Source organism: Typopeltis vanoorti, chromosome 25 (assembly GCF_054136105.1).
Source record: "Typopeltis vanoorti isolate ZY-2024b chromosome 25, IOZ_Tvanoo_1.0, whole genome shotgun sequence".
In the NCBI taxonomy this organism is placed as follows: Eukaryota; Metazoa; Arthropoda; class Arachnida; order Uropygi; family Thelyphonidae; genus Typopeltis; species Typopeltis vanoorti.
Window position 1 is genome coordinate 67,129,016 of NC_143573.1, and position 26,167 is coordinate 67,155,182.

The 26,167-nt window shown below is 35.9% G+C and overlaps 1 protein-coding gene across 1 annotated transcript in view; it reads left to right on the forward strand.

Moving 5' to 3' along the window:
• Nucleotides 1-26,167, forward strand: part of LOC150092815 (protein-lysine N-methyltransferase SMYD4-like) — a 365,428-nt gene that overhangs the window by 140,168 nt on the left and 199,093 nt on the right. The window contains exon 10 of the mRNA XM_090414288.1: nt 9,164-9,224. Within this exon, the coding sequence (XP_090270414.1) occupies nt 9,164-9,224 (61 nt within the window). The remainder of the gene's footprint in view (nt 1-9,163; nt 9,225-26,167) is intronic.

A 26,167-nucleotide genomic window follows, 5' to 3' on the forward strand; every position in this document is an offset into this window, starting at 1 on the left:
GTTTCAAGAGAATGGAAAGAGGGTAAAATTGTTTTACTAAAGGTGACAACAAGGCTGTGACTACAAATTATAATCTAATCTGTATATTCGGAAATGTGGTAAGGTTCTGGAAAGATCAGTGAGAACTAGGATATAGAAATGGGTCGATAACAGCAGTATTCCTTGTGATTGTCAGCAACACACACACACACACACATACACACACACACACACAAACTATATTGCATTTCAAACAGTATGCCAAAGAGACAATGATTTGATCAACCGTTATTATACTGGCCTGACCTCTAGTGGAAAAAAAAAACTACATCAAAGCTGTATTCTCTTTATATAACATCACCAGGGAACAAATTCATGTAAATAGTTTTATTGCAGCAAAAGTAATGTCCTAATTTAACATGATTTAGAGTTAATATCCTGAATTACTTAGTCCTAATTATAATTAACTCTTTGCCAGAAATGTTATGATGGGTAGAATATGTGCCTTCCATATTCTGGGGATTTTTAGACCATATTGTTAGAATTTCACAGGTCCCACAATGTGTTGTCCACCATAAATGTCACAGTAAATTTAATAACTATGGTAAAACCAGCCTTTCTGATCATGTTCTGAATACTCTAAATAGAATTGACTGGAAATACCTGTTGTTTACATCACACCAAAACGTTCTTTGAATGTAAATTTAACGAGGCCTGTGAAATTCTTATCAACCACCCTAATCTTAACAATAATGATGGTCTAAAAATTCCAAGAATATGGAAGGCACATATTCTACCCACATGCACTTTCTGACTAAGAGTAATTATTAAGACTGTAAGTAATCCAGGATCTTAACTCTTAACACAACAACTCTCATGTTAAATTTGGACACCACTTTTGCTGTAATAAAACTATCTAAATGAATTTGTTCTCTGATGATGTTATAAATAGCATATAGCTTTGATGTAGTTTTTTTTTCCACTAGAGGTCAGGCCAGCAGAATAACAGTTGATCAAATCAACCTCTCTTTGGCATACTGTTTGAAATGTAATATAGCTTGTCTCTGTGTGTGTGTATATATATATATATATATATATATATGTGTGTGTGTGTGTGTGTGTGTGTATACTCCAGATGATAACCTTAACATGAAGGTTGAAATGTCGGAAAATTTGAAGTAATTATTTCTGACATGGTTGTAGTCTCCATAATTTGTCTGAAATGAATAGTGGTATACCTGTTTTGCAAAAACTTATGATAGATCGCCACCCAACAAGCTGTTAAATAAACTGAAATGGATGGGATTGGATAGCAGACTAGTGAGTTGAATATGTGATTGGCTGTCAGGTAGGTATCAGGAGGATGAGGAGATTGAGCTTCTTGAGTTTTCAGATGAAGAAGAAACTGAAAATGCAGGTCTTCCTCATACTGAAGGCCCACTAACAAATGAGCAGCTTCAGAGCTTTCTTAAGAAAGTTTGAGGCTCATCACAAAAACTGTTGATAGCATACAACTACACCACCAACATCAGTGGGCTTATTACTCAGCTGAGAGATTTAAGAATTATTCTGGCAGGAAAAAGTGGAAGAAAAGCCATCAATCTGAGGAAAAGAATATGCTACCTGATCAATAGGCTTGAATCCCAGCTGCAATGTAATAATCCCTAAAGTAAACAAGAATCACTCCTCCAAACAAAATAAATCTGGATATAATGAGTTTAGTTTACTCCACTTTGATTGTTTAATGAGAGAAAGTTTACCCCAGTAAACTTTCTCTCATTAAATGTTAGAGGATGTGCCACACCACTTCGATACAGGCTCATCCTGTAGCATATCCTTGCCCACCAGCCAAAAATATTTATAAGGAAACTAACTTCCATTCCACCAGCAAAGCTTCAGATCAGCACTGGAAGAACTGACCATATACCATGCACCACTGTCTTGCCATACAGCTTCATGGATCAAGAGTCACTATTGGAATCCTAAAATTAGGGATCATTATCTATCCTGGGTGTGCAACATGTTCACTCATTAGAACTCAGACAGAAATAAAATACATATAATTATTGTATACATACCAGAAAACAAAGTTCGTCCAAAACCACCTCAGCAAATGTCAATGAGGATCATCTCATACCATATTGGTATGAGATGATCCTCATACTGGCAGAGGATTTCAACTGCACTCTGGATCCTGCAATGGACAGATGTGAATGCCAGGAACATCAGCTCTCACTAGATCAGCATCTCCAGGATGTAATCAATAACTATGAGCTGACATATCTTTAGACTTTTGCACCCACATGAAAAAGTGTTCTCCTGGAGGGCCAAAGGTAGTCCTAATAAAGCCCTATATCAGGCACGGCTCGATACATATTATGCATACAATACCCTTCATAAAGAGTGTCACATATTATCCGTCTCGTGCATCAGACTATGATTCCATCCTCAGCATTTGCATCCTGGACACACACTGAACACAAAGGAGGAGCATATTGGATCTTTAATAACAACCTACTACAGGACACAAAATATCTCAAAACCTTCAAAAACTATATCTCAGCTCTCATCAGAGACATGCCTACTTTCCAGCCAATTTCTGATTGGTGGTCATCCTTTAAGGCTAAAGTCAGGGTATTTACTCAGAAGTATAGTCACCAGAGGAATTTGAATAAACTTTCAGCCTTAAATAATTGGCAACAACACTGCAATTACATCATCCAGACTCTGAGGAATACCAGTTCTTAGAAGCTACCATATGCTCACATTTAGAGCACTAATAAGAGCACAATGTAGGCACATTAATTTTGCAGACACACCCACAAAGTATTTTGTGGATGTGTCTGCAACAGAGTGGAAACATCATAGAAAATCATGACGAAATCCTTTATATATATATATATATTTTTTTAATGTTGGGCCCATATACGAGAGGTTGTCTAGTCAACCTATAGTATATTAGTACCATTATATGGGTGGTGGGAAAGGAGAAACTTGTTTACATTTGATTTAAAAGCCTGTATGTTGTATTCCTTGGGAAATACATCAGGAGGAAGACTGTTCCACAGTACCGCAGTAGCTGGGATGAAAAGGAGAAAAAGAAACTTGTTCTGTGGGTTTCAAGGTGTACTGTGAAAGGATGTTTGGGTGGCAGCTATGTGTTCCAATGGGCTTAGTACAGAATGGGGGAATTATTGATGCTGTTTCAGGTGAACATTTCCCATGGAAATATTTATTGAATACACAAATTGCAGAGACCAAGAATCTGTGTGAAAGTGAGGGGAGCAAGTTAGTGAGAGATGGGTCATTTATCAGTCTAATTGCTCTCCTGTGTATCGAGTCAAGCATTTTGAGGGAGCTTTTTAGGAGACCCACTCCAAATGTGAGAGCAGTATTTGATAACTGGGCAGATTTGCGATTTGTATAATGTTAACGGCTGTTTAGAGGTGAAGCAGCGTTTTGAGCGAAAGAGAAAATCTAGTTTTTTGGAAGCTGAGGATGCAATGGTTGTGATCTGTTTATGTCAGGGTAATTCCAAGAAGAGAAATCTCATTTTGTCTGGGAATTTGAGTGTTATCAAAAACAATGCTGGGGGAAGATGGTTCTTTTTTGTGAGAAATAAGACAGAACTGAACTTTACTAGCGTTGAAGTTGACGAGGTTATCTGAGCCCCATTGGAGGATGGGGCTCAGTTATGCCTTGCAGTACTATAAAAACTTATATCAAGCTAACCCACCGTCCATGGATGCCACTGATATAGTTCTCTCTGATGTGAAAAGACTCACCATCACACTACACAATTTGACAACTTCCCTATGCCTCTTTACCAAAAAAAAAAATCTCCTGGCATAGACAGGCTCATCACTAAATATTACCAGTCCTTCTGGGAACAGCTTGGACCTATCTTCTATAAAATATATGTTGAAGCCAATGGCTTCACACCCATTATGACAATATCTGTTATTAAGCTTATCTCAAATAAAGGAGATGCTATAAAAATAGGAAATTGGCAACCCATCTCCATGATAAACACTGACTGTAAAATAATATCAAAAGCCATTGCTAACAAACTTAAACCCATGCTGAATGAAATAATAGATAGGCACAAGAGCTATTCTATCCCTGGACGATCTATCCATGAAAACCTACACTTCATAAGGGATCTGATAAGCATAGCTAACAACAACAACAGTGAAACAATGGGTCTTGTGACACTAGACCAAGAAAATGTTTTCAACTGCATCGAACATCCCTACCCATTCAACTGCTTGAAAGCCTTTGGCTTTGGCATCATTCAATCCATTAAGATGTTATATGCTAAAGCACACTGTTGCATGAAAATAAGTAACGGGCTCACCATTCAGTAGAGGTATTAAACAAGGCTATTCACTTTTCGGTCCGCTTAACACAATTGCCATAGAGCCTTTTTTTTTGCATAGAGTAAGCATTCTTATGGGAATCCTGTCCTAAACTTTCTTACCAAGCCATAACCCTGATAGCATATGCTGATGTTGTTGCAGTTATAGCCCGCAAAGAAGAGGATTTCCATAACATACAAACAGCATGCCAACATAACCAAGCAGTCTCAGGAGCCAAACTAAATGTACATAAAACCACAGGATTGTGCTGTGGCAAATGGAAAAACCAAAAGGATTCCCCCCAGTGAATCCACAGAGGGAAAACAAATAGCTGGGAATTTACCCAAGAGACATGTACTTTTACATGGATAAGAATTGGGAAACACTCATTAAACTTTTCAAACATGTACTAGGAAAGTGGTCAGCAATATGATCTTCTGCCTCCACATGATATTTCGCATATACTAAAGATTCTCATGCTACCAGTGCAATTTATCAAACAAACACAGTCAACCATCTATTGATTCATTGGTAACAAACTTAAACCCATGCTGAATGAAATAATAGATAGGCAAACAAACTAGCTTTTTTACTCCAAGCTAAGTACTTCTTTTAAAGGAGGAGGACAAAACGTGACCTCTGTTGATCATAGGATAACAATGTTCTGTGTTTGCTTTTTTCCTCACTTCAGCAGTTCAACAGGAAATGGCATACGAATGTACCACTGATTATATTTTCAGTTCTGCTACTAGAGGTGTCTTTCTCCACAAGAGTGCATGTGCCAGTGAGTATAGCAAATTTCTACAAAGATGCTTTTGAAGATGGAAGAAGTTAAACACAGTGAGGACAGCATTCCTTCCTGAAATCCTCATGCAACCTATCTTCCACAACACGATGGTAAGGAACCTCATCACTCAGATAGAGATTGTCTTTCCTCTATGGAACTGGTGAGGCATGTGATATTCTTTCTCTGGCACTTTCCAAAATCACTTGGAATACAGGAATCAGGCTAAACAGATACTGTGAAATCTGATTTTCAAGCTGCTATGCCTGATAGCATAACGGAAGAAGGGGCTCAGTCCTCCTGACACGGAAGATTCGGTGCCTATCTTTTTGATAAAAACCATGAATGCATGGGAAAGACTGCAATATGAACAAAATCTGCAGCACTAATATAACAATCCGACCCAAAGCACTTCATTGGAAAATTCTGTATCATCCCATCAGTACTTCACTGGGACGTACCATATCACATAAGAGCCACCAAACCCAATGCAGATATTCAGTATAGAATGTGGCACAATGCACTACCCACTCTAACTATATTACAGAAATTTAACCCTGATGTTTCAGATAATTGTCTGTTCTGCTACTGAGCAGAAACAGCCTGCTATATCTACTTATAGTGCCCCGTCAATACCCAATTGATCTATTCATCTCACTAATGGCAGCCTTAACTTTCAGTTGTCTCCATACTGAAGAGGAACATCTCAATCTTGTTCATACAGAGTCAAAAAAACCATTCATTCTGCAACTATCTCTTCATCACTGTGAAAGCAGTAATATACAGTTTCTATTTTCAACACACAAGACCAGACAGCACAACAGTTTCACAGAGAAAGGTGGTTGACCATCTTCTTGCAGCCTTCAAACAAAAGGTGAGAAGTCGTATCCTACATGAGCAGCATCATCATCATCACAGGCAGAACAACACCCTAGACCTTTTCCACCAAGCTGAGATCCACTTAATCAACTCCTGGCCTGGCTGAGCAGGGCAACTGCATCAAGTCCACTTTCCAACATAGAAGTAACATCATTGTTTCCCCTCCCAAAGAAAGGGAGAAGAAAGAGATTTTCATGATTGACAGTGTGCATAACAATCATCTGTTACTTTCATGCAAACATATAATATTATCTTATGGCAACTGTTATTTTCATGTAAGCTATAGTATCATGTCAGAATAACTGTTATTGTTATGAAAAAAATGTAATATCATCCTATAACAACTGTTATCGTTTTGTTATTTATCTCAGCAATCAACGAGCATGTAACCTCTCTGCCTGACTGCAGAGAACCAAAACCAGTTAATCCTGTACATTAGATTGTTATTTTTAAATAAATAATAATGAAAAATCTTTAAGACTGGGCCTGGTATCATCTATCCACACACACTGTGTGTGTGTGTGTGTGGATAGATAGATACCATGTCCAGTTTTTGGAACTGTAATACTCTTGACACTCAGTCTCTTCCTTTTCAGTATTGAAGCTCCTGTGTGCACAGATAGTAGTAATCAGGTAGAATAGTGATAATTTGATGCTACCAGACCTAGCCTGCATATTGGGTGGGAGCTCTTGCTCTGCTCATTGATTTTCTTGTATCTGAACTGTTGTATGCAGTCTGCCATTGATTACTGGAGATTATTCCCCTCTTTTGATTGACCATTGTCAGCTATTACCTGCACCTCTCTCATCATAGAGAATAGAAGTCTGCATTGGACTATACTCTTCTGGACTTAGCTAGAAATCCTACTTGCTTACTTTTAAATCCATTAATTATAAAATATGTATACAATGCATATTTTGAATTGTCAAAGTAGTCACTTTTCTTAATTTGTTTGATGTAAGGTTTGTTCCAAGGATAGAAGAGATGAGCAGTTTTCTGCAGACATTAGTGTGATGCTGAGCTTGCTCTGTTGTCAGTTTGTGCTTCATATTTCATTACTTTCTGTTGGCCTTACAAAGCTGGCAGAATTGATGTTATATAGTTTCTCTTTGAAGTATAGTTGAGCTAGCAGTCAGTGAATGCTTATGATATATTTCAGACAGCTTAATGAGATTAGTCTTTGAGAGTGTTATTTCAATCTTAGAACTTTAAGAACTGTTCAGATGTAGTGCTCTTCTTCAAGCATTCTAGCCTTTCGCTGTATGAATTTTTTGTTACATCATGCTTGAGTTCAAATACTTTTAAGTATTTGAAACTTTAGATGATTTTAGTTAATCATTTTAAAAACAGTCACTTGATAAACAAATGATTTATATAATATTTTGTTCACAAGATCAGGTTATTTGATTTGATTTGATATACAGAGAAGGTAGTTATGACATACAACAAAACATAAAATAAAGTGTAAAAAGTTCAGAAAATTTTGGATTATCCTTATCAAATGCTATTTTGAATAATGGCTGATGCATTTAGAAATAAAAACTTGTGGAATAGAAAACTTTTAAAAATAGAATTTATTAAATACAGTATATTTCGTCCTGTGTTTCAAGGACAGCATGCATCAGAGAAAGAAGAGATCAATTGACACCTTCAAAACATTAGTCATATAACATGCTTACTTGCTCATGTCTTTGTCACAGCCAAGTAAACAGGAGGGCACCCCCAGGAGAGTTGGAAAGAATGGTTAAATTAATAATTCAAATACAATGTTACATAACATATTTGTTATTAAAAAACCAATAAATAAATAAATATAAATATATAAACAGTAAAGTACTTCCCAAAACTTTTGAAATAGGCATGCAATCAGAGTGGATGGAATGTGGATGATGATGTAAAGATTATTCACTCCAGTAGATTGAAATTCGATCATCTATTACTTGAAACTCGTGAAGCTTTTCATTTCATAACTTCTTTTCACAAGTGACGAAACAGATTTCTTTGATTCCAGAGAATCTGTCTATTGTCATTGCATGATAAGCAAACTTACTTACTGTGACTTCTAACAGAAGAATTGAATAAATTATGTTTTTTAATTCTTCTGACAGAAAGGAATCAGAAGAACATATTGTATGAGCACTCTACCATGTGGACTCTCTAACAAGGGTCACCTGTGGAAGTTGTGTAAGAGTGTGGCTAGCAAGGATGTTAGGACTAGATTTTTTGCTTAGAGGGTGGTGAATGGGTGGAATGAGTTTGCCAGAAGTGGTTGCGGGTGCTTCATTGGTGTATGAGTTTAAGGAGAGATATGATGGGTGTTGTGTGAATGATGGATCTTCCATGATGAGTCTTCTGACTCCATGCGGATCTTCAACTAGACTACAGTCTGTCTTAAAAAGCTTCCTTACTCTATCTTAAGCATCATTAGGACAAATTGTAGTTTTTTTTGTTTTTTTTTTCAAGTTTAAACTATACACCACCTTCAAACCATCTTGGAAACTCTTCTTTTCAGCCATCCACCAAGGATAAATTACCAGCTGTCTAATTGCAATTCTATTAAGTGCCCTGTTTGTGGCAACTTTGTTATTTTGGACAGATGGGGCCATTTTGTTAAGATTAGAATTCAAGAACATTAGGGCTACATCCGATTCTTGTAATCTGAAAACTCTGGTCTTGCTTACCATGCAATTTACACTAGACCTGGAGTTCCTTGGATCAAACAAGACTCTTTAGGCCAGTAGCTTTAAATTTAATAATCTATTTACTTGACTTTTGTGAAACTTTATTAAATCTTAACTGCTCTGATTTCCTGTTTTGGGAAGTAGTCATGATTTTAATTTTTTGTAATAATGAATAAATATGTAGCATTTTATTTCACTTAGAAATGCTAACCATCATTTCCTTTTGAATTATAGTAGTATTCAGCTGTGACAAGACACTACCAAGTAAGCATATGATGCCTGATTCATGTGTTGTGGTTCATATTTTGAATTTGTCAACTATTTTGTCTTCTTTCTCCGATGATGACCTTGTAACATAGGATGAAATATGTTCTATTTTTCTGTACATGTGTCAACCATTATTTAAAACAGAGTATATTTATACTCGTGTTTCTTTAAAAGATCTAATATTTTAATAAAACTTTGTATATTATTACTACAGGTTGGAATAGCTCACCTTAGCTGTCGCGTGATTCTTATTACAGGCATGTCACAACTGAGAGGTAAAGAAACTATTATTATTATTTATTTATTTTTTTTTAGTAAACAATTCTTAAATAAGAATTATAAATCTTAGTTACTGAAATAAGAGCCAACAGGCTTCACTTCAGTGGAGTAAAATTATTCAAAATTAAGTGGATATTGAATAACACATTATTTCTGAACTGAATAAGAAACTCAAAGATAGGAAATCTGATCTAAGAGTTTCATGCCGACTATAGAAAACTATATAAAGATCGGCCGGCGAGCCAAAGCGTAAGCCAACACCTGCACTACCAGGGGATAGTAGTGCACTACTAGTGACCTGCACTAGCATTGCACTACCAGGGGAAAATACTAAGAACAGTGATCGGAGCTTACTCCACCTTTACTATGAGTCACCTAGCATTGCACTACCAGGTGTTCGCTTACGCTTAGACTCGCCGATCTTTATATAGTTTTCTATATTCGGCATGAAACTCTTAGATCAGATTTCCTATCTTTGAATTTCTTATTCGGCTAAGAAATAATGTGGTATTCAATATCCACTTAATTTTGAATAATTTTACTCTGCCGAAGTGAAGCCTGTTGGCTCTTATTTCAGTAATTATATTTGTGCACCTTTTTTGGCAACTCATACAGTAAAGATATAAGTTCTGACCATTGAAACCTTAGTATTAGACATGATGAATCAACAAAGAAAAATACCTGTCATGAAGAGAGTTTACATGTACTTGTTACTAAAGTTACTAATCTTGCGTTTTGATTAATGTGATATATTTTTGGGGAATTCCGAATGATTTTTAGAGGTAAGCTTCTTCGTTTTGTGACTATTTTTGCATTTATATTGTCTAGTTGGTAGACTATTGCATTAGCCAACGTTTGACATTGCTGGCAGTTCTCTACAGCTGTGGGATTCTCTACAGAAATTTTGCTGGCAGGTCTCTAGACCTGCAGGATTTATATTTGCGCTCATACGCAGTTAAATCAATATGAGCATGCTTGACTTGGACGTTGTCGCTGACTTGCTTGATGAAGAGCCGACTATCATACTCATTAATAAACTTCAAAAGAAGTTCAAACTGAAATGGCCTGCTAACTTGATTGATCCCGACATCATCATCGACTCTCTTGACAAAAGGCTAGCACTCACTTTCATTAAAAAGCTTCTTAAAAAATTTGAACAAGAATGGCCCGGCTACTTAAACTTATATTCTTTACCCGAAGTTGATGAAGAAAATGAAGACTCTCCTCAAATGGAGGAAAAGCTCAATTTACTGGCGTCTGCCTCTAATCCCACTGATCAAGAAGAAACTCATGCTCTTAAGAAGCGAAAAACTCTCACTTCTGAACCAACAAATGAAGTTGGTATGGATGAAGATTCTCCCAATGAGAAGATTCCACCGATTATCCTAAGGGAGATGCAGAGATGGACAATCCTAAGAACCACCATGGCTAACCTACAAATAAATTATAGATTGGCCAAAAATATAGATGAGGGCATAAAAATTCAGCCTGCCATGGTGGCTGATTATAGAAATGTTACAAAGGAGCTGGACACGAGGAATACAATACCATACGTTTTCACTTACCTCCAAAAAAAATCTGAAAGTGGTCCTCCGAGGATGTTGACATGGATGAAATAGTCACTGACCTCAACTTACAGGACCTACCTCCCATAAAGGTCAGTAGAATGTTCAGATCAAATAAGACACCTATGCCTCTAGTTTTAGTAGAGATTCATAACATTTACAAGGATATTTACAATCTAAAGTCAATCTGTGGACTTAATCACCCCAGAACCATTGAGGAAAAGAGCACCTTCTGGGCAGTGCCACAGATGCCAGAAGTTTGGCCATGTTCAAAAGTTGTGTAAAGCTCAGTACAGATGCTTAAAATGTGGTGAGAATCACCCCACAAACACTTGCACCAAGCCAAAATCCACTTCGGCTAAGTGCGCTAATTGTGGCGGTCCTCACCCCGCTAATTATAGAGGGTGTATTCATCACCCCAAAAAACAGATGGAACGATCCAAATAGTCAACCTACCTCATCATCTAGTGCGAGAGTTCCTGAAATTCAAGTTCCTCAGTCCTCCAAAAATGAGAACATGACAAAAATTCAACATCTCCCAAAGAAGACATCTTTCTATTTAACATTAGGATTCCTTGGAAAACAGAAGCCAAATATCTCGGTGTACTGCTAGATAGAAAACTTATCTTCAGCTTGCATACAAAATCCTTATGTGCAAAAGCATCAAAAGTCATAGCACAGCTTTACCCTCTTATCAGTAGGAACAGCAAACTAGATATTAAAATCAAATTGCTCTTCTACGAATTGATGATTTGTCCCATTATCACTTATGCATACAATTATCACCATGGTACATCAGAAATGCTCAACTTCATCGAGACACAAATGTCCCTTATATCTACTCTTTCCTGCAATCTCTCACAGTAAAGTACTTCTCAAAATCACCCTCACATCCAAATGAATTAGTCCAACAAGCAGCAAATTATGATGAATTGGAATTATGCAAATGTAGATGACCTGAGGCCATTCTAGTTCCCTTTCAAGATCTATAACTTGCTCAAATTGGGCTGAGCATGTAGCTCATAAATTTTTCCCTACACAGTAGCCTTATCAGATAGCAGGGATTAAAAGCATTATGCTTCACCCTTATAGACAGTAATGATCTGCACCCACTCATTGCCTCCTTAGTATTACATATAGGTCTACCTACTCACTGATGAAACCTCAAAAAAGATCAAAACCTCTCTGGGTAGTGACCTTCTCTCATAATGTAGAACAGTAATACATCTCCTAGGAGCTGTGTTTTATATTATGGGAAAATACTAAGAACAGTGATTGGAGCTTACTCCACCTTTACTACGAGTCGCCCTAGCATTGCACTACAGGTGTTGGCTTACGTTTGGACTTGCCGATCTTTATATAGTTTTCTATATTTGGCATGAAACTCTTACATCAGTTTTCCTATCTTTGAATTTCTTATTTGGCTAAGAAATAATGTGGTATTCAATATCCACTTAATTTTGAATAAATCTTAGTGATCATCAGGAGAAGAAAAATTATGCAAATACAATTGATTTGATTCTGATTTTTACTGTAATGTATACAGTTGAATTTGGTTATAACAAGCACCAGGAGACCAATAAAGGTTCCTCGTTATAACCATTACTCGCTATCAATGCTGAGTTAAATCTTTCTCCTATTTTTTTTTTTTTTTAATTCTCAACAGCTTGATAAAAGATTGATTAAAAAAAGTATTAGAGAGGAAAAAAAATAATACAATTACATACCTAGATATTATTTATATGAATATGTTTGTATAAACTACAATACACTTTAATATTAAACACAGTTTATTTGTCCATAATTAAAAATAATACTAATTAATAAGAAACACAATTCCAGTTATCCAGCCAACCATTGTTATATACAAAATCATCACTTTCAAATTGTTTTGCAAATTTTCCTGCTTGATCAGCTGTCTGTTGATAATCCACCACTCTTTGTGTGGTGAACTATTGAAGCAATGCTTCATCGATGTTTGTAAGCTCACATTTTCTAAATTTTTTTATTTCAGTTCTGTGGTTTTTCTAGTACTGATATGTAAACATCTTTATTTTTCCTCAGTGTCGATACTATTGAAGAGGGCAACATTTTTCTCACTACATTCTAACTCACAAATAATTTTTACTTTTTTGAGAACTGAGAGACACTTTCTTTTAGTAGACAAGTTTCTGATACAAGGGTTCATTTTTAACTGATTTTACAGTCGTAACAGTGTTTGGGTAAAATGAGGTAGGTAGGGCTGGAGGCTAGACACTGGAGAGGTAGGTAGAGTAGGGATAGTACCCAAAGGCAAGGTTAGGTTATAAATCAGCCCATAATTCAATGCAGGTGATTATGAAAGCTAAGCCACTCCTTTCATTTTTGTTGATTCCAAAAATTGGGTATTCCAAGAACTACCTGGGCAGTTAAGAATGTTTGCATAATTAGCAAAATTTGTATGGTATATCTGTGTAGTATGCTCGTTATAAAAGTGAGCAATTGTATGGGAATGTGCATAAATTAAAATCATTATGGCATTTTGCTCATTACAGTTGTGATCTCGTTATTTCCATGCTTATTACAACAAAGTTTGACTGTAGTTTTCTTAGACACTCAAAATTGATTTATTATTTTGTGGGTATTTCAGTAGAGTCTGAAAAATCATCTTTTGAATCTTATGCTACTCGTTATTCATGCAATAACTATCATAGCTCTATTTAAAATTGTTAACTGACAAGGCATTCACTACTGCCTCTGACAACTCATTTCACTCATACGCTACTCTTCACGCAAAAAATCTGATCCACATGCCCTTACCAATCCAAATCTTGTTCAGTTTCCGAGGGTTGACACCTTGTTTTCTCTCATTTATTAATTTATGGAATATTTCATTAGCATCTCTTCTATAAAAGCCCTATAACTATCATTTTAGTTACTTTACCTGTCTCTGAATCCTCTCTGCTACTTTCACATTCCCAAGAAAAGCAGGTGACCATCTGTGCCTATTAGTCTAGAGGTTGCATCAGAGCCATATAAAGAGGAATAATTAACCTCCTTGTCTTTGCATGTCAGTGTGTTCTTCAGTATCCAAGTGATCCTTCAAGATATTTTTTGCACCTTTGATATTTGTACTTTGAACTTCATCTCTGTCCCCCACCACCTCCTGATCATTTTTTTTTGCAGTGTGGTTTCATTATATACAGCTTTATACTCTATACTGTTATCCTTTGATCAAACTATACCTAGTTAGATTGTCTTGCAGGATCTGTAAATCACCTTTAATTAGTTGTTATCTCCCCAGACAACTGGATATTTCCTCTCACACCATTCCCAGTTTATTAAAGTACAAACCGAACTGCTGCAGTCTAAATATAGAGACCCTTGTAGCATACCTCTAGTCACCAACCTTCTGTTTGATTCATTTCCACCATAAACTTAAATTTCATGTCTATCCATTAGCCACTTTCTTGTCTGTGTGTTATCAGCTTCATATTCATCCTAATTTGCTCCACTTTTGCAAAGTCTAGCAGTATCGTGGTTTATCCATTTCCCTTATTTAGCTCAACAGTCACTTTACTGTAGAAAGTGAATCAATTATTATGAAAAGGTCTACCCATTACGGAGTCATGCTATCCCCTATCATATTCTTTTCTACCCATTCCTGAATTCTGCCCTTAACCAACTTTTCTGATCCTGTAACCACCATCACTCCTAAGATATTAATTATCCTATAATTTACTACCACTGTCTCAGACCTCCTTGATGGAAATCTAACTATCTTGTTCCATTAAAATTTTTTTGGGTCTCTAGTGATGAGGCCTGGTCAGAGGCACTGTCATTTCACTTGTACTTTCCTGCAAAATACAGGCTAATATATTTGTGCATTCCCAATATTGTAGATTTCTTAATATCCTAAATATTTCCAGCTGATCTGTCATTATTCTCATATTAATCCTTGTCACATCAGCCATTGCATCATCTCAGTCAGGATGATGCACACTTGCAGAGTGATCATAAATTACTTAGCGATCACGCACGGCAATCGCCAAGTAATAAAGCTATTTCTTTTGCTTGTGTCATTGCCCTGTCATCAGCATCCATTAGTTATCCTTCCATAATTGTTCTTCCTTCTTACTTGATATATAGTGAAAGAATTCATTGGGATTTTCTTTGGCCTACTTGGCTAATTTCTTGTCATAATCTAATTTTGCTTTCCCCACCATGTTGGTCACTCTTGTTTATATGCACATGTACTCTCTGATATCTTTTCTTTTTATTATACTCAACATTTTTTTCAGACCTCTTTTTAATTAAGCTTGTCATCTATTTAAAACCCTCCTGATGTGTATGCATCTAATGCTGCTTTCCTTAAATATCTTTTTACCAATGCCCATGTGCTATTGACATTTTTTACAGTAGGTTCTTATATCTTGGCACTGTTTCAGGCTGCATCCTGAGTTTGTAATAGTCACCAGCTTTTTAGTACCACATATAATCCTTAACTGAAAAATTCCACGTTTTAGTTATTATTAACCAGGTCAAGACTGCACGATCATCTTGGTTATATGCAAATTCTTTGGTGCTATTATCAGATCCAGTGTTCTCACACTCCAGGTACCTTCTCCTTGTGTGCCTTTCCTCCTTCCAATCTAGTCTTCCTCCACAATGTTTATTCCTCCTGTGCACAATGAGTTAATTTGTCGATGTCATCATCCACTTTTTGATTCTCTCCAGCCTATAGTAGCAACTACTATGTAATTTTCTTTCTTTTAAGGTTACACGGTGGTCAGCATTCCTAGTGAAGAATTTATGGAGACACAACACGTGTTAGAATAATTACTTTACTTAATATTAAGCAAGTAACAATTGACATTTTGACCTCTGTATTGAAGTCATCATCAGGAAAACATACATATATTTATATACAAGCTACATGCTGCTGCACTATACAAAAGTAAAATGAATCTAACTGTTTGTTAATCATTTATCCTAAGTATCATTTATTAAGCTATGGAAGAGGATCCTCTTCCATACCTTGCCCATCCAGGGATTTACAAAATTCAATGTACCTGTAACCTACCTTATATAGTGGAAACAGAATGTACCATCCCGATCAGAAAACATGAACGACACATTAAATACCTCATCATCATCATCAAATTCCTGCCACGTACCCACAAGGGGTGTACAGGATATGATAGTACTACATGACAAAAATTACATCATTACTACCTTCCTATCTACAATTTTCCTCCAAATCAGTCTGTTACTTGTCAAGACTCCAACATTATCAGATCTTATATTTCTATCGTCTAAGGCACTTTGTACCGCATCAATCCACCTATATCTTGGTCTTCCTCTGGGTCGTTTTGCTGCCAACCTGGCAGAGAACACTTGTTTTGCTAATCTTTCCTTGCCCATTCTGTTTAAGTGACCATACTACCTGAGATTAGCTCTGCTAACGCATTCCTGGATGTTGACAATGTCAAGTTCTTTCCTAATATCCTCATTTTTAATATGATATTGCCATTGATTCCATCTGTTCACACTTCTAATCTTTCTCAGGACTCTCATATCTGCAGTCTCTAGTCTTTGGTCAAGTGTTTTACTTCTGACCCAGCTCTCAGATCCATAAGTTAAAACTGGTTTGAACACTGTCTTGTATACAGCTAATTTAGTGTTCCGACTAATTTCTCTCTTATTCCATATGAATTTATTAAATTCACGTCCCACATTACCAGCTTTGCTGATTCTGTTTTCTATTTCTATATTGAATTTACCATCTTCAGTAAAAATCATGCCTAATTATCTGAAATGCTTTACTTGTTCCACAGGTTCTCCATTCACGACACAGTTGACATTTTCAGTGATTCTGCCTATTTTCATTGTCTTTGTCTTTTTATTGCTGACCTTCATACCATATCCACTACAACAGCTATTCAATTTAGTCAGAGAATCTTGCAGACTTGTAGCAGATTTATTTAGAAGTATAACATCATCCACATAAAGCAAAGAGCTGACATTAACATCTCCAATTTTAATATCAGATTTAATACCACATTCCTTCATAATGTGATCCATATAGATAATGAATAACAGAGGGGATAATGTACATCCTTGTCTCACACCAGATTTAACATTAAACCATCTTCCCGTACTTCCTTCAATTCTAACTGCTGACTTACAACTCAAATAAAGACTAAGTATTGCTTGATATAATGCCCCTTTGACACCATATAACTGTAGCGTATTGAATGGCTTCTCTCTTGGCACCTTGTCATATGCCTTTTCCAAATCGACAAAACTTAAATACAGATCTTTGTTATATTCCCATGCTTTCTCCACTTTTTGTCGTAAAGTGAAGATCTGATCCTGATAGCCTGTATTTGGCCTGAATCCAGCTTATTCTTCACCAAGCTTTCCTTCCACAATTCTTCTCAACTGTTTCTCAAGTATGCTTGCATAGATCTTGCCAGGAACACTCAGTAGGGAAATACCTCTGTAATTCTCACATTCAGTTTTATTTCCCTTTTTATATATTGGTACTATGAGAGCTCTACTCCAATCATCGGGAATTCGTCCCTCTGTCCAGGCTTTCTGAACTATGCAGTGCAGCCACTGTAAGACTCTTATACCACCATACTTCAGCATTTCTGGTCGAATATCATCTACTCCTGCTGCCTTTCCACATTTCAAGCCTTTGATGGCTTTTTCTACTTCAAGTATGGATATGTATTCCTGACTGCATGCCTGTTTTTTTTTTTTTTTTTACCACTGTGCTGTCATCACTGCTTGTTTCATTTAGCAGTTTTTCAAAGTAATTACTCCATACTTCAAGGATATCTTTTTCTCCCGTTCTCCATTCCTAAGCTTCTTCAACAACCTCCAGAATATTTTGCCACCTTCTTGATATTTAATTTCTATATTCTTGCCAAAGTCCTCTCATGACTTTTGTTTAGCTAGTTTTGCACAGTGTTTAGCATTCTTGCATTTGTCTAAGAGCTTATTCTCTATATTCTCTAAGAGCACAAGCTGGCTTATTTGACAGAAACTTTGATATGCCTTCTTCTTTTCCTTCACTGCCTCTTTAACTTCCTGTGTCCACCAGAGAGTTCTGATTTTTTTATCCTTGAAGACAACCTCACAACATGCCTCTCTGGCTGAATCAATCAATGTTTTCTTCAGAGTTTGCGCCACTGAATCTCCAAGGTTTGATTCCTGTTCTCAAACTCTTTCATTTTTTCTTCAATAATCTTTGTGTATTTTAGTCTACAGTTCACAACTGAGAGCTGCTCAACTTTTATTCGCTTTAAAACTTTCTTACATGTTATTCTTTTCAATATGAAATTCAATTTTATCCTGCTCAAGACTAAATAGTGATCACTTCCAATTTCAAATCCTCTATGCACTCTGATGTCCTGCACCAGGGAGAAAACATCACTATCAACAATAACATAGTCAATGAGACTTTTCTTATTCCTTGCCTCTTCTCTCCTTGTGAATTTGTGCACATTTTTATGTTGGAACATGGTGTTAGTAATAACCAGTCCATGTCCTGAGCAGAAATCCAACAGATATTTGCCATTATTATTAGCTTTGCTCTTTTCTCCAAATTTTCCCAAAATATTTTTGTATGTCTCACAATCATTTCCTACTCTGCTATTTAGATCACCAACAAGGACCAACTTTTCTGTTTTCATTGTGTCAGTTGCTTTTTCTAAAGCCTCAAAAAATTCCTCCACTTCTACCTTAGTAGAACCTTCTGTGGGACTATAGGCACAAATAAGTCTCATTGTCCAGTTCCCCATTCTCATATTTGCCCACATTACTCTACTTGAGACTGACTGCCATTCAAGAAGATTAGCGTCGTATTTTGTGTTGAATACTATGGCTACTCCTTCTTTTCCTTGATTGTCATTGCCTGAATATAACATTTTGTATTTATTGCTTAGAGAGATCTCACCAGTTTTGGTCTTTTTTGTTTCAGTCACCCCTATTATGTCGATCTGGTACTTATGTAATTCCTCAGCTAGCTCAATTTCTTTGCCATTCAGGCTTCTTATGTTGATAGTACCGATCTTTAACTCTGGTGATGTTGAGTTGAGGTTTGTTTTCAGATTTGTTCCAGTAGCTGACTTTTCGCTGTTCGCCCTGGTTTCCTGGCAAAAACAACGGGGACCTTGTTTAACCGGGCGATGCCCCAGCCGGCATGAAATTTTGTCATGTTGTACCATCTTTTTTTTTTATTTTGTTTTAACCAATAAGAATACAATTTGGTCGGCTAAATCCCAAATTGCCAGCCCATCCTCGTTCGTTCAGTATCCAAGTAGATACCCAACAGGGTGCACCACAAGAAGGTGAGGATTGGACGTTAGGTCAGAAGCCCTGGTCGGTTCTCCGCATTCGTTTAAAGGCTATGTGGAGGTCTCCTCTCAGTCTCAGCTTTGACCCTTAAGCACCCCCTCCACTATTGTAAAACAGGTCTATCAGACCACACACTCCAAACATGCCACAGAATTGACTGGAAAGGCACTAAGTCTCTACACTGCACCAAAACCTTTTTGGAAAGAAATTTCAAAGAAGCATGTGAAATGCTAAAATATCATCCAAATCTGAACAGAAATGATGGATTAATTATTCCAAGAATGTGGACTACCCATCTTCAACCCATATAGCACCCAGAACAACCTCAGACAGAAGAAAATCTGAATATAGAAGGACCGTAGAAATTGTTTAATGTAGTTCCTTTTTTTTTTCCCCTTATCAGAGGTCAGGCAAGGATAAATGATTAACAAACATTTAGATTCATTTTACTTTTGTATAGTGCAGCAGTATGTAACTTGCATATTGTACATATATATGTTATCCTGCTGATGACGACCTCAATACAGCGGTCGAAACGCTACTTGCTTAATGTTAAGTAATTATTCTAACGTGTGTTGTATCTCCGTAAATTCTTCACTATGAATACTATGTAATTTATTATCACATTAGTAGTTCATTTTAAAATAAATCCTAAAAGAAAGGATCACATTAGTAGCTTTAAATGTTATTGCTCTTCTTAGCTCTCTCCCTTTCCTGCTGAACTTCTACTGGTTGCATCTCTTATTCTAATTAACAATACTCCTCCTCCCTGAGTCCTATTCCCTCCTCCCCTATCCTCCATGAAAATACAATGTCCTTATATGATATCATTGGCAGTACCTTCCACTATCAGTGATGTCTTGCTAATGCCTATAATTTTTTGGCCACTTTAAGCTAATGCTCGAAACCCCTCACTCTTGTTCCTGATGACATACATTTATTTCAATATCCTCTTGGACCCATAGGTACACTGGAATATTTTAATGAATGTCTCATTTAGATTTGAGATGTGATCTTTCTGATTCTCACTCACTTACCTCTCCCATGAATAGCTAAAGTTCTCTGATTTTGCATGTCCATTCTCTTGTGAAACAAATCTTTTTCTAGATACTCACCTCCGTGGTCATTTAGGTATGTACAAGTCTTTTAATCCCTCAAATTCCCTCTAAACTTCTACAAACTTATGCAATTTTTCCATAACACATTGACTCATTTACAGTATCTCTCTCTCTCTCCGCTTTCTTTTTTGCTTTTTCTAGTAACTTCATGTCCTCTTGCATTCCATAATTTCACCTTTTAAATTATTGGTTCTGGCCAAAATTAATTTTTTCTTTTTAAAAACTGTGTTACTAACCTAAGTATGAAGCATATAGAAAACTATATGTATATGTAACCTGTTTATCATTTGCTCACATTTGAACAGTTCGATCTTTTTAATACTATATAGTTCATTCTCACAGTAGCCATTAGGGAACAAAAGAATTTCTATGTGACTTCTGCCCACAGAAGGTTGTAAATTTATTATGCATTAATATTATGGGTAGGCTGAGAATTTTTTATTATTTTTATTTATTTATTTTGTATTTTTAAATTTATTTTTTATATAAACTTGTAACTTTACTCCAGAGACCAAACACTGAATGTTTCAATTCACTTCAGGCCTTCATTAAGTTATGCATTGGTTTCAGACAGTGAAACTCATCTTCCGACTGAGAACAGTCACAAACATTCAATCATGAACCTGCAACCTGTTGGTTGGAAAGTGATTACTTTAATTATTTAGCCATCTAGAGAATTTTTCTCTGTAACAGAGATTGCCAACCCATGGAGTGCATGCAGCCTGCTGAACATTTCCTTAACAGTCTCAACAGCAGCTATCATGAAATTTTTCTGTTAACAATAAATCTCTCAGTGCATTGACAGTTGGTATTTTTTAATGATTTTAATTTTTTTTGCAAAACAAATTGAAAAGCTATTCAAAACAAAATAGTTTATTTCTAAACTTTGTAAGCCCATATTATGTGCTTACTTTTATTATTTAAAAAAATAAGTAGGTTAAATTACCCTTGGTATAAATGACATTCTTAACGCAATTCAGAACAGTTGGGTAATCTAATTTTCATTTAAATAAATGAATGATCATGGTTTTTGGGGGTGCATGAAAGTTTACATCATCATCAAATTCCTGTCATGTACCAACAAGGGGTGTACAGGATATGATAGTACTACATGAAAAATTTACATCATTACTAACTTGATATCTACAATTTTCCTCCAGATTAGTCTGTTACTTGTCAAGATGCCAATATTATCAGATCTTATATTTCTGTCGTCTAAGGCACTTTGTACCCTATCAATCCACCTATATCTTGGTCTTCCTCTGGGTCGTTTTCCTGCCAACCTGGCAGAAAGCACTTGTTTTACTAATCTTTCCTCGCCCATTCTGTTTTAAGTGACCATACCACCTGAGATTAGCTCTGCTAACGCATTCCTGGATGCCGACAATGTAAAGTTCTTTTCTAATATCCTCATTTTTAATATGATATTGCCATTGATGCCATCTGTTCACGCTTCTAATCTTTCTCAGGACTCTCATATCTGCGGTCTCTAGTCTTTGGTCGTGTTTTACATTTGACCCGGCTCTCAGATCCATAAGTTAAAATTGGTTTGAACACTGTCTTGTATATACAGCTAAATCATTCACTAATTTAGTTTTCCGACTAATTTCTCTCTTATTCCATATGAATTTATTCAATTTATTTCCTACCAGCATGCCAGCTTTGTTCATTCTGTTGTCTATTTCCATATTTAATTTACCATCTTCACTAAAAATCATGCCTAAGTAGGTGAAATGTTTTACTTGTTCCACAGGTTCTCCATTCACAATGCAGTTTTTACAATTCTGCCTATTTTCATTGTCTTTGTCTTTTTATTGCTGACCTTCATACCATATCTATTACAACTGTTATTCAATTTAGTCAAGGAACTTGTAGTGCATTTATGGATAAGTATAACATCATCCGCATAAAGCAAAGAGCTGACATTAACATCTCCAATTTTGATATCATGTTTAATACCACTTTCCTTCATAATGTGATCCATATAAATAATGAATAACAGATGGGATGATGTACATCCTTGTCTCACATCAGATTTAACATTAAACCATCTTCCTGTACTTCCTTCAATCCTAACTGCTGATTTACAACTCAAATAAAGACTAAGTATTGCTTGATATAATGCCCCTTTTTTATGGGTACTATGAGAACTCTACTCCAATCATCAGGAATTCGTCCCTCTGTCCAGGCCTTCTGAACTATGCAGTGCAGCCACTGCAAGACTTTTATACCACCATACTTCAGCATTTCTGGTCGAATATCATCTACTCATCTATTCCTGCTGCCTTTCCACATTTTAAGCCTTTGATGGCTTTTTTTACTTCAAGTATGGATATGTATTCCTGACTGTATGCCTGTTGAGTGTTTTTTATCATGTGCTATCACTGCTTGTTTCATTTAGCAATTTCTCGAAGTAATTACTCCATACTTCAAGGATATCTTTTTCTCCCATTTTCATGTCACCTTTATCATCTCTAACTCCTTTCACAGTACTCCTTCCTCCATTTCTGAGCTTCTTCAATAACCTCCAAAATATTTTGCCGCCACCTTGATATTTATTTTCTATATTCTTGCCAAAGTCCTCCCATGACTTTTGTTCAGCTAGTTTTACACACTGTTTAGCTTTCTTACATTTGTATCTGTATTCTCTAAGAGCACAAGCTGACTTATTTGCCAGGAAATTTTGATATGCTTTCTTCTTTTCCTTCACTGCCTCTTTAACTTCCTGTGTCCACCATGGAGTTCTGATTTTTCTATCCTTGCAGACAACCTTACCACATGCCTCTCTGGCTTGAATCAATCAAGGTTTTCTTCAAGGCTTGCCACTGAATCTCTAAAGTTTGGTTCCTGTTCTCAAACTGTTTCATTTTTTCTTCAATAAACTTTGTGTATTTTAGTGTACAGTTCCATCTGAGAGCTGCTCAACTTTTATTTGCTTTAAAACTTTCTTACATGTTATTCTTTTCAATATGAAATTCAATTTTATCCTGCTCAAGACTAAATAGTGATCACTTCCAATTTCAAATGCTCTGTACACTCTGGTGTTCTGCACCAGGGAGAAAACATCACTATCTACAATAACATAGTCAATGAGACTTTTCTTATTCCTTGCCTCTTTTGTCCATGTGAATTAGTGCACATTTTTATGTTGGAACATGGTGTTAGTAATAACCAGTCCATGTCCTGAGCAGAAATCCAACAGGTATTTGCCATTATTATTAGCTTTGCTCTTTTCTCCAAATTTTCCCAATATATTTTTGTTTGTCTGACAATCATTTCCTACTCTGCTATTTAGATCCCCAACAAGGATAAACTTTTCCTTTTTCATTGTATTGGATGCTTTCTCTAAAGCATTAAAAACATTCCTCCACTTCTACCTTAGTAGAACCTTCTGTAGGACCATAGGCACAAATAAGTCTCATTGTCCAGTTCCCATTCTGATATTTGCCCACATCACTCTACTTGAGACTGCCTGCCATTCAAGAAGATTAGCCTCGTATTTAGTGTTGAATACAATGGCTACTCCTTCTTTTCCTTGATTGTCATTGCCTGAATATAACATTTTGTATTTATTGCTCAGAAAGATCTCACCAGTTTTTGCCTTTTTTGTTTGTCACCTCTATTATGTCGATCTGGTACTTATCTAATTCCTCAGCTAGCTCTATTTCTTTGCCATTCAGGCTTCTTATGTTGATCTTTAACTGATACTGATCTTTAACTCTGGTGATGTTGAGTTGGGGTGTTTTTTCTGATTTGTTCCAGTAGCTGACTTTTCGCTGTTCACCCTGGTTCCCTGCTGAAAACAATGGGGGCCTTGTTTATCTGGGCAACACAGCAGCTGGCATGAAATTTTGTCATGTTGTACCATCATTTTATAATGTGGTTTAAGCCAATAAGAATTACAATTTGGTCGGCTAAATCCCAAATTGCCAGCCCATCCTCGTTCGTTCAGTATCCAGGTAGATACCCAACAGGGTGCACCACAAGAAGGTGAGGATTGGACATTAGGTCAGAAGCCCTGGTCGATTTTCCTCATGGAACTTTACAAATAAGATTAAATTCTTTGACCTTATTTGTAAAAATAACCAATTTGTCCACAAAGTTTCATGAACCAAGCAAGAAATCATTCACTATATTTGTGTAAAGAGGGCTTTGAGTGAATTATGGTGTATTGATATTGAACTCTAGCATTAAATAAACAAAGCTGACAATGAAGACATAGTACTAAAGAAAGCTGGAGTAATATAGTTTACTTTTAATTGAAAAGTAAAGGTATGCCAGCTCGTCTTATCAGAAAATTGTTTTTGTTTTGAAATAATATTAAGGCATCATTTCCAGAGCAAACAGGAAGGAAATTTTGACTGGTCAATTTAAAAAAAATAAAATCATCTTTTGAAGCGTCTCTGATCAATTAAAAACTGATTTTAAGGTTCGTTGCTTTTATAATGAATCAGAATGAATCTTTTATAATGAATCAGAAGTTTATGCTAGTCATGAAATGGTAGAAGTGATTAATTATAAATTTGTGAAGCACTGTTTTGGCATTGGGAAGTTGCCAAGTGTGCTGGTTGAAGGATATTTTACTACTTATCAAAATTGTTACACTATAAAAGGCACCTAGTTATGCATTTCAAAGGCACTAAAAGCATATCTATGCTGCTGTTCTGAGCAGTATGTTAGATAGGTAGAAGATAGTTATTTTTTTCCTGTCTACCTAAACCTTTGGAAAGTGTACAGGCAAACTGGAATCAAATTTATTTGAACAACTTAACGCATAGCATAATAATTTAATTGATAACAATTAATGCATAAGTACTTTCAATGGATGAAAGTAATGAATATCATACATATATACAGGTATACCTTGCTTAACACAGGATCTGATTAACACGCCGAAATTAATTGCGGCAATCCCTTGATATACGCGGCGAGAGTTTTGATTAACGTGCCTGTAACCCTGTGGAGCTCGCAGCAGATCTGACAGATACATGCAAAATGTTTAATATAAATATTCTTACACAATGCAGTGTATAACTTGGAGGTCATGAATAGCTGTGCATTCATATGTTACGAGTGATATTCCGCACTGTTTTTTGCTTTCAGTTTGGTTTAACACATGTTATGTAAAGGTTTGTGATATATGACAGTAAATTGTATCTGAGAGATTCCTCGACCTCAGATGTCAGTATAGTATAGTATGGTTTAGTTTTTTTATTTTATTTTTTTATTCTTTGTTCAATAATTTCTAGATTGTAACTGAAAATAAATAAACTATCATGTATTATTGAAATAGAAAGCCAAAGGCTTATTTACCATACATGTCCTCTAAGAGATGTGCTCTATGTTATGGAAAATACTAAGGAAAGTGATCTGGAGCTTACTCCGTCTTTACTATGAGTTGCCCATAAGATTGCTTATGCTTGCATCTGCCGAAACTTTTAGTTTCTATACATTCGGCATGAAATTCTTGTAGTTTCTATATTTGGCTATGAAATAATGTTGGATTCAATATCCACTTAATTTGTACCATCATGTATTATATTCGCATTTCTTTATGTTTCATTGCGTGTTTGCCGAGGTCTGGAGAGTCATTTTGCTTGTTATTGTAGAATCTATGCAGATAAGAAAAAAATTAAAACTGTTCAAACGACTCTTGATAACTTCTTTTGATAAAAAAATTGCAGTAAATAATGTTGGTACAAGTATTTGTTAAACATTTACTTTGCATTCATTTTTTATCTTTCCTAAAAGAATACCATATAAAACGAATTATTAATACAGTAATCGATCATGGATGAATTGTAATTTTCAATTGATTATTAAATTTGATTAACACGATTTTGATACACGTGGTAACATCGAGGGATTAATTAACTGCATTAATCTAGGGATACCTGTACATGTTAATAT